The sequence below is a fragment of the Salvia hispanica genome, chromosome 4 (genome assembly GCF_023119035.1).
Source record: "Salvia hispanica cultivar TCC Black 2014 chromosome 4, UniMelb_Shisp_WGS_1.0, whole genome shotgun sequence".
Lineage (NCBI taxonomy): Eukaryota > Viridiplantae > Streptophyta > Magnoliopsida > Lamiales > Lamiaceae > Salvia > Salvia hispanica.
The window spans coordinates 31632778-31643369 of NC_062968.1; the positions used below are offsets into that span (position 1 = coordinate 31632778).

At 39.0% G+C, this 10592-nt stretch overlaps 1 protein-coding gene across 2 annotated transcripts; it reads right to left on the reverse strand.

The window, feature by feature from the left end:
* Nucleotides 1-1555: 1555 nt before the first annotated feature.
* Nucleotides 1556-9982, reverse strand: LOC125223727 (eukaryotic translation initiation factor 4G-like). Of its 2 annotated transcripts, none has more exons than XM_048127000.1 (11): nt 9819-9982; nt 9490-9716; nt 9200-9324; nt 8732-8893; nt 8527-8597; nt 8371-8427; nt 7233-8006; nt 6715-7107; nt 3675-6634; nt 2186-2380; nt 1556-2104 (listed from the first exon to the last, which is right to left on the reverse strand). In XM_048127000.1, the coding sequence occupies exons 2-11, from the start codon at nt 9639-9641 to the stop codon at nt 1774-1776; spliced, it is 5220 nt and encodes a 1739-aa protein (XP_047982957.1). In that variant the 5' UTR covers nt 9642-9716; nt 9819-9982; the 3' UTR covers nt 1556-1773. The 2 variants fall into 2 exon arrangements, with proteins under 2 accessions (XP_047982957.1, XP_047982956.1); XM_048126999.1 differs by having other exon boundaries at nt 8527-8600; nt 9819-9981.
* Between the last annotated feature and the right edge of the window lie 610 nt (nt 9983-10592).

Genomic DNA, 10592 nt, shown 5'->3' on the forward strand with positions numbered 1-10592 from the left:
TGCATCTAACATGAAATTTATTTTCCAAAAAACAAAAGAAAATTTGAATTTTTGGGACCGATGTAATAGATTAGAAATACATGGTCCACACTTTGCAAATTACTTTTATGAAAGGGGAAAAAAAGTGAAAAGGCTTCTGTGAAACAAACACATGACCAAATAAATCTTTACAAAGTGAGCTCCATTTGCTCTAGATATTAGATTCTTTTTACGTAATGATTTTGAGTATTCTGCCTAAAGTTGTACGAATACTTCTCCTTAAAAGTTGTACTGCCTTTGTAATATACTATTTGAATAAAGAAATTGAGATTCTTGTAGAGCCCAGTCAGAAGATACCAATAATTTGGGCAACATAAATTATTTATTAGTGAAAGTGATTAAAGGTGGGACACGTAGTAGACTTTTGTAAACAGCGACATTAAGTTTAAAGATTTGGGGCAGACCCATATTATTTAATTGAGTTAGGCAAATCAAGAATGATGAAAGTGATTCGTTGAAAAATTACAATACTAGATTAGTATAAGCTGCTAATAATAGTGACGTAACAAAGTAAATTGCTTCCTCAAATCTTCATATACACTAATTATTTCCTCTATTTCAATGAATATGACTTGTTTTTTTTTGTCTATTCCAATAAAACTGATTCATTTTTTAAAATAAAAATAACATGATATTGAATTTTGCATCATTCAAGAAATAGGTCATTTTTGTTAAAGAAGGATGAAGTGTATATTAGAGTATAATAGAAAAACAATAAAACTCGATACAGTATAAAATTAATTACTCCGATCAAAGCCATCCACAGCCTAACTATGACAAAAATGATAAATCCCATCAAAGGGAGACCCAAAGACACTACAAGTTGTGAGTCAACATGTATTAATTAAATCATATTTCAGCGTGTATTTTAATTATTGGATTCTGTCCTTTATAAGAAAAAATGTAGTATATTGTTTTGTAAAAATTTAATGTTTTAGGTGGAGGAGAAGCTGAAAACTTGGGCGGAAGAAAAAGAGGTGTTGAAAAGGTCAAGGTTTTAAATGCTCGGATTGTCAAACACTTCATAATTTATTCTAGAATTTACAATATTTGTCAAAGATTATTAAAAGCTAATAAATCTGTTACTTCTTCAAGGCTCTCAATTTCTTTTAATATATTCTCAATTATGTAAAATCCTTCTTATAAAAACAAAATACAATACATGTGTAAATAGTGTAACAACTCTAACAAATGATGATACTATTATTTTTGTTATTTTCCCCATTCTAGTGCAACCCATGGACCACATATCTTGGAGCGGGCAAGCAGGGCGGGTCAGGAACTCTACCCGGTTTTGACCGGGTAACCGCCTTCAAATTGCTACTTGAACCCGACTCCGTTTTCCAATCTGGGTGACCCTAATATCAGGTTCTGGTGCTTGATATGGATGGCCAGGCATTCGAATATCGGAATTTTAATTATTCTTTTTTTGCAATGTGTGCTTCATTGTATTTATAAAAGACATTGTTCGGCAAATGCAAACTTAATTCATCTATCTTTCATAAAAACAAGTAGATGCTCACACTCAAATCGAACCTTTGATAATCCTGTAATCGATGACCTGATCTTGTCAAAATAAACAAAAAGAGGACAGTTCCTCCACAACAGCCTGCAGTTATATATATATAGATATAGTATAATGTATATCTGAAAATGTAAAACTTGTACTAACTACCTAAGAAGAAGAAGAAAGACATGAATTCCTCTACCCGATTCGACCAACATTGTTGTCTTCTACATAAACTTATCTATCCTGCACGGCCTGTTAGAGCCTGGAGGTCTGAAGTTCTGTAGCTGCAGATTCGAGCTTGAACGAATCTCATTCAGCACAGAATCACCTTTCTCTGATTTGATTGTGTCCAAGATGGTTCCCACCACATCAGCTGCAATCCCTGCTTCTACAAGGCTCCCTTGCTCTTCTCCACCTTCGTATACCAACCGCCCGATTTCAGAAAGTGAGACAACCTTCTCTAAGACAACTCTTGCGAAAAAACGACCAAGGAACTCAGCTGCTCTCGGGGCATCATTGACGGCGTCCTCCAAGACAGCTAGGACAGATTCAAACCTGTCAAAAGATGATAGGTCAGATACGAGGATTGGATATTTTCAAGTAATAACGACCAACCAAAAGCATGTCCAGACTTACCCTCTGACGAGTTGAGTCTGACTTAGCAAGCCATCTTGAGATTTTGTAAGGTTGATAAGAAGCTTTGTCAAGAGCTCCCTCTCCACGTCTTTCCTCTCAAATGAATCAACAAGCCAGATAGATATCATTGAGGGATAGAAGCCAGGGGCATTCAAATCCTTGATGCACATTGCAACTTCACTCTCATCCCTTGCACTGGGGAAAAAAAGATTGCATTTCATCTTAGCAAAATACTCAAGTGCCAACGAGATAATCTCAAGCCTATCACACCAGCAACTTTGTGCATATATCACAAAATATTCAGGCAAAAGAAGGAAAAACATCAATCAGCTGACCACAGCATGAATTTGCTGTGTTCCATGTGTTTCTTTAAAGTGAAGGACGCATTTCAAACCCAACATTGAAGAAAAAGTAAATGTTCCTGAGCATGATTATCAGGGCCATTGATATCTCATCCTTTTTCTCTCTGTCATTAACAGCTCAATCATTCTTATTACCAACTGACGCACTAAATTCAGGGTGTAATACTACTAAACTATTTTAGACAGGTTTCTTCCGATAATATGTGACACTAAACTGAAACTGTTGTCAGTCGGTGAAAGAAGTAATAGAACAATTCTTTTTCTCAAGCATCATGTAGCAAAAAACTTGGTGCCACTAGCACCCCCATGCACCTAGTTATGTGACAAACTGAATAAATATGGCAGCAATAAAGAAGATTATCATTGCTCTTTCATCATATAAGTTCCATATCAAAACATCAATTAATTCTATTTTAGCTTTACAGTGTTGGTTTTAATCTTGTTCGGATACTCCAAAAGAATGTAAAGGACTTATTATAGCAAGAAAGGACCAGAAGGGTGAGACTGAGGAGAAGTCAAGAACATACAAAAAGACCTCTAGGAATATTTTACAATATGCAGTCATCTATATATTTCTCTAGCTGAAGTCAAACAAGAAGAATCTCCACAAAGATTAATTCATTCCGTTTTCATGTTAACTGCTGATTCATCCGAGCGCCTCCCAACAAATTATAGGCAAGATGTGTTAGGAATAAAACAACTTCCCACCAATGAGCCTGCTGGTCGCAGATGTCTAATACTCCCTCCGTCCCCGAATAAGAGTTACTAATTTCCATTTTAGTCCGTTCCCAATTAAGAGTAGCACTTCATTTTTACCATAAATGGTAAGTAGGTCCCACATTCCACTAACTCATTTCACTCACATTTTATTATAAAACCAATATAAATGGGTCTCACATTCCACTAACTTTTTCAACCAACTTTTCTTTACATTTCTTAAAACCCGTGCCCGGTCAAAGTGTTACTCCTAATGGGGGACGGAGGGAGTATTATGCAACTTCACTTTAAAATTTTGAAGAGAAATCTAGCATTTAGTTCAACCAACTTAATTAACATCAAAAAGGGGCGTGGGGCAAGTTGATTCTAACATAAAGAAACAATGACCTCCAGGCTGGACGCACAAATACCTGTAGAATTCTTTAATAGTGATCATCGATTTTCCCCGCAAGTGTTCTTCGGGCCATGTATTTTCTGTGCTAGTTTGGGGCGCATCACGAGCAGGTGGAGAAGTAGGCAGGGATTCATCAATGCGATCTTTGTTTCTATTCCCATGTGTAACATTCCGTTCTTGGTCATAACTGGAAGGAACAATAAACCTGTCCGACGCATATCTTGGCACGGGATCCTCTCTTTGGCCATAAGCCATCCGTTCTGGAATAGAACTGAATCCATTTAGACCAGGGCCCACCCTTCGTGCATCTCCAGGACTTGATATCTCAGCCAAACGAGAGCTAGAAGCAGATGGCTGACCACCATATGCCATTCCCCGGACAAGACCACCTTGTGGCCCAAGTGTTATGGAAGCATCACCAAGAGGTCTTTGAGGCAGAGGAATAGACATCGTCCTGTTCTCATAGGAATGTCTCTCATCCGTCCGAGCATCCTGAGAGCCATGGCCACGTAGCTGTGGCCCGCCAGGACGAAAACTGCTGATTTGTGAACCTGGAGGAGATAACATATTAGGAGTTCTAGGAGCAAAATCCATAGACGGGCCCCTTCTGTTTGAACCACCAATGCTGGAAACACGGCCAAGCCTGCTAGTTTGAGCTTGCCGTTCTTGTGCAGCATCTCTGTGTACGTCCTCAATCTTTTTCGGACCTTCAACTTTCCTCCGCTGCTGCCACTTATTCTTTCTCAGATCAATAGAATCTCTTAGCATGAATCTTACCCGGGAAGACAGCTTCGTATTATTGGACAGTTGTGTCATGATGAGAAAATAAGCATCCATGTGGTCCTTTGCTTTGGGGTGGTCTATCATTACACCAATTGTGCTCATTAATTTGCATAGAGCTTCTATGTTTTCTTCATCAGGATTCTGGTGCTGAGTCTGCTGACCCAACAATTTACCAATGCACTCGTGCATTATTCTTTCAGTCAACATCCTCTTCTTGTACAATTCTCCAATTAATCTAATATTACCCAACATTCGTCTCCTAACACGCAGTCTCTTCTCTTCTCTCTCTTCTTCTGTCTGTTTACTTTCACCTTCACCAGTTTCATTTGCTTCTTGTTCCTCCCTTTCTCCTCTCTCGAATTCTTCCTGGCATTTGTTAAGGAGTAATCTCTTGAAAGTGATTTTTTCATTATCCACGCTCAATTCAGGCAAGCCCGCAGCAAGGTGAAAGCAGAAGTCGGCATACATCTCACAGAAGGTAGGCTCCATCAGAGCTTTATCAAAAATCTGAGAGATCACCCCAGACAGTGTAACAACATTATCAATGTTGACTTGCTGAACTTGCTGGAACAGTTTCTCAAAATTTTGAGGTGTAAGTTTGTTCAATATGCCCTTCAACTGCCTCTGTTTTGCTTCTTCCTCGTCAGTAACCTTACCTACTTCATACCTCTTCTCTGCTCGGTGCATAATTGGGGGTGGTGTCTGAGGAGGAGGCATCAAACCTTTCTGAAAACCAGTTCCCCGCTGCCATCTATCCGCGTCGGAGTTATTTCTTAGCAATACTCCCTGAGGGCCAAGGGACTGCATTGGCCCAGAGAGGATGCCCCCAGCATGCTGATTGGGTGTTTGAGGCCGTGTATTCCTTAGAACACCATAATTACTGACTTGACCAGGCCGGAAACTAGCATTGTTTGCATATACAATATCCGCCCGCATATCTCCTCGCCCTGACATAAGTGGGCCTGGAAATTTGTTCCATTTATCCTCATCTCCATGGCCACTAGCACGACGATCTAGTCTTGAACCTCCAGACGCCCTGTCAAAGTTGCGTCCAGGACTAGGATGTGACTCACGTATATTCACATTGGAAACCATCAATGCATCTGCTACTTCTGAACTAATATCAAAACCGGCTGGAAGATCAGTGCATTGTTCTACGAATTTAAGGAGGAAATCTCGAGAATATCGCTTAGTCATCAATCCATTTTCATCTACATCAGAACCTTGATTTACATTCTTACTTTCTAACTGCGGAGAAATTTCAGCAGCATCTTCCCAATCATCTGGCTCAACTTTAGTCAGAGGAGGTTTCTCATTTGACAGGTCATTCTCTTTAGAGATTTCAGAGGATATCTGCTTTATCTTATTGTTGCTTGAAGTTTCTTCAGTGCTCTCTGCAGAGGTCACAGCATCTTTCTTGTCCTCAGGACCCTTGTATGCCATATAAAGATCAGAAATTGTACCAGCAGCTTCTGCTTTCCTATATAATTCTCTCTTTTTCTTCTTCCCTCTGGGTAGAGCAGTTTTAGACACACTTGCATCTAACAAGACTTTATCCTTGACACTTGAGGAAGTTGAGACTAAACTATCACTATTATTGTCAATATCTTCGATATCAGGTTTTGATGAATCATCAAGACATTCTGTGTCTGCTATAGAAGTCTTATCATCTTGTGCAGATAAACCATCCACTGACACAGGATTATCAGCATTTTGACCACCTTCTGTATGGGAAGATTCAACATAATTAACAGCCATGTTTACATCATCACTACGACAACCTAAAGACTCTTCAGGCTTCTCCTCTGTACCCTCCAATAGACCACTTGTGTGAGATGTGATTTTTGTTCCAATGCTCTCCTCAACTTCACCAGTTACTTTTGGTGATTCTAACGAAAGTGACTTCAATGATGTGTCCAAACTATCTTTATCAAATTCCAAACTCTGAGATGTAGCTTTTCCTTCCATTTCCACAGTTATCTCAGGCTCTGATTGTCTACTATTTACACTATCGGGTTCGATATTCTCACCTGTAAAATCAGATGCCTCAGATGTAGCTATATTAGTTGATACTGATTCCTTGGAAGTTTCGCATGCCAAATTAGTTCTAGGCAATGTAGATTTTGTGTTAACAGCTTCAGGTTCCAAGGAATGAGAAGTCGGACTTGATAGCGATGACAGTTGCTTGCCAACCTGAAATAATGGAGTAATAAAGCCCATAAATCAGGTACAATTCTGGTACTCATAACTGGATAGACAAACAGACATCATACCTGATCCTGCTGGCCTAGATTGAGTGGTTCATTAGGTATATCTTTGAGTGGAACTGGAACAGCTACTTTATTTATTGATTCATTGGCAGAACTTTTTAATATAGATGCAGAACCATCCATATGAACTAAAGCAGGAGTTGCATTGTTGCATGCATCACTTTCCACATTGATAGAATCTGATGATGCAGCAGATGTAGACGACACTCCTAAACCAGGCTTCGAATGTGGAACAGAGATCAGAGATGATGATTCAACTTCCTTTTGTGGACGAACAGAATCCTCTCCAGATAAAGCTGATGGTTCTGAAGACTCTGCCTTTCTGACAGAAACTGAACTTGTAGCTATCAATGGCTCTTTCTCCCCATGAATGCCAAGAGGTGGTTTCACTGTCACCTGCAGGGAATGAATCGAAAATGTTATGAGCTAACAGAATATTTCTCAAGCAATCATATCAATGCATTATTTTTTGCATTAAAATTAGAGCAGAGCAAGTAGTCTAAATAAAACTACCAACCAACCTGATTGTGAAACCTTGGTGGTTGAGAAGTGGGTGGAATCTGGGTGCTGCTCAATGGAATAGTGCTAGCAGTAGGAAAATAGACAGTGTTTGTGTTATAAGAATTAGGATAAAAATTCATCTGGTGATTTTGAGGAAATGATGGGATAGGCTGTGACTGAGGTGGCACAACAGGATGTGATCTAGGAGCAGGCGAACCATCCAGCCTCAACTCTTCATGAGTGTCTGGGTGTGTAATCTTCACAGTTTTCCTAGAAGCACCATATTTTCCAGCCTGATGCTGAGGAAACTGAGGGGTCATATTAATTCCCATGTTACCCAACTGAGGAGGTAGCTGATGAGCCATCTGTGGTGGAAAGTTAAAGTTCTGTCCTTGCATCATTGCTTGAGACTGCAGTGGATGTGGCTGGAGACTTGAAATAAACATTTGCTGCTGCATTTGAGGATTCCCTATAGGAAGCGGCATCTGCATTGACAGAGGCAATGGTGTCCCTGACAAGGCTTGAGGCTGAATTTGTGGATTAGGACCACCAAACTGAACCTGTGTCTGGTGAAATGGCATTTGCATGGGCATACCAGGCATAGAATGTACACCTGGCTTCTGGATTTGAGTTACAGGTGGTACAACTGACACCTGAATGTCCCTCTTAGGTTTGGAAATTGAGTGAGCTTCGCGAGCATTTGTTTGGTTGGGAACACCTGCATCCTTTTTCACAACTGGTTGCTTGGGTATGGGAATCGGCACAGGACCAGCCCTTAATAAGTTTTGTCGAGCCTGGAGTGAGTATCCTATTAGCAAAACATAATACACTGAAACAGACTATCCTGATCATAGTTCTGCAAGTTGTTCAAAATGAGTAATCTTGAGCAACAACCCACCAATAAGACTTAGAAAAAAATTCATATGGGCAAAACTTGACGAGGTTCCTAGTAAATAGACAAAAACCACTGCCCCAGATCAATTCTTTTCTCTTTTGAAGATGTAATTGAAAACACAATATCAGAAACCTAAAAAAGGTTAACATTCAAAGCACCTGGCATTTCTTCAGCATGAAGACATACAATTCTATTACTCCTATTATTCATCTATAAGCAACTTCTGGGACCTATGTCAAAATCAAATATAGAGAATGTCTAACCTGATCCTTTTTCTGCTCATCCAAATTTGGTGGTGCTGAGCTTGTTCTAGCAGGTATCTAAAGACAAAACAGAAAAAGCACCTTCTGTAATTAGAAAATAGAGTTTGAGGATTAAAACAATAATACTGAAAGGACTTCCAAAGATTTCTGCATTACCTGCACTACATTGATAGCACTAGGAGTTAAGGAAATGGAACCAAACTGCAGGGAAAATGACCCTGGTGCATCTTCTGGAACAATTTACAAACAGAAAAGTCAAATGAAAAGAAGACAGTCATGAACACTGAGTCACTTATAGTGAGAGTATGTTAGAACTTAAAAAAGTTATTTCAACCTGTACATGAACACCACCATGCCATACCTTGTGTAGGTGTTTTAGGCTGCCCAGACTCCGGATTTGCAGCAGAAACATTAGGTGTTGGAGCTGCATTTGAAACATCAGAAGATGGAGATCTGGGAACGACTTGAGTGATTTTGTGAGCGGGAGCATCTGTCAGCTTGACATTGTTCGATATACTGCTAACTGGAGATGCCTCAAACAAATCGTTACAGGACAGTTCATCAGAAATAAGTACCGGTAACTTGATAAACAATAATACCAAGATCTCATGGAATTTACATAAATGGTGAATAGTGATATCATTGTTTGTTCATATTTCTTAGAATCATAAAAAAATCATCTCTGATTGTCACCATCTATCCAACATCACAGGTTCATAAAAATAAACATCAAATAATAAGAAAATACTAGTAATTTCTATTCGCCAGTGCTCAAACAGTAGCATTACCAATGGATGTAATATAAACAACAAAAAATCAAGTCACGTACTATGACTTGGCAGCTGTTCTTGGGGACTATTATGGAAAGCATGCCCAGCAGAATCTGAATCCACATTCGGACCTCTTACCCTCGACTGACCACCTTGGGCATTGTTGTTATACTTCTTATTATAACTGAATCACACAGACAAAAACAAAACATCAAACCCTAGCTCCTGAATAAACGAAACAACCACTTACATTCACGCTCATCATCTACACATACCTATATAAGCAAAAGGAGGTGCAGCAAAACATCAAAACCCTAGTAAAAATTCAATTCATATCAGAAAGGCGTACCTGCGGTTGGCAGAATTGAATGGGGCGCCGCCACCGCCCTTACTGGAGGCGCTGCCTTGGAACTGACGCTGCTGATTGGAGCTACCGGATCGGCCGGTTTTCCTGTACTGCGTGGACTCGCTCCTCTCCGCCCTTGATTGATTATGGGACATAAATCCTAATCTTTATGGCAAAAGGAAGCGCTTTTCGAGAAATTCGGATGAATTTATCCCCCTAAGAGGATCCGCCTATCAAATCAAAACCACCATAAATTAATAATCGTTTGCACATTCCATTCGAGAAACAGCCTCCAATCAATTAAATTAATCTGAATGTGGAACTAATTTAACCTGCAGCAGGTGAGAGAGCAATTAGGGTTTCTACTGGGAGAGGGGAATGGCAGGAGCCATGCCCTAGCGACGCCGTTGAGAGAAGATGAAAGGGTTGTGGAGAAGGAGAAGAAAATGAGGTGGAAGAGATGAAGAAAAAAATAAATGAAAAAAAAAGGTAGTGTGTAACTAATAAGTGTATGTTTTTGTGTTTTATGGTAAAGAGACGAAGGGAAAGTGAGAAGATAAATTCTAGAGAGAGATGATAAAATAAGTGTCTGATTTTGTGTTTATATTATTCTGCATATTTAGGAGATCTGTATAATTGGATCATCATAGTCCGAAATACCCGTTTTCACATATTCTCATCATTTAACTTTGGTGATCTCAAAAATATTTTATCTGTATTTTGTGGTCATTACAGTATTAAATTGGCTATATTCGAAAACTGAATTTGAGGTGCTACAATTAATACGCAATGTAGTCAGTCGACATTACAAAGTGATTTTATTAATGAATTTGTCTAATTTAGTGTAATATTAATGAAAACAACCTTTTATCAGTTTATGAAATGAATTTGAAACTTTTATCTACTTTTGTTGATTTCCCATCATTTTGTTGGGTAACTATGTTCTTTCATTGGATATAGGTTAGCTTTATGTTTCATGATGAATAATTCTACAATCTACTATCTCGGATAAGATTTGATAGTAGTATTGCTCTACTAGATTGGAAACGAGGTTTGGAATGTCTATTTATTACTTGTGTAAGTAACAACTGAGGATCTTCATCCTT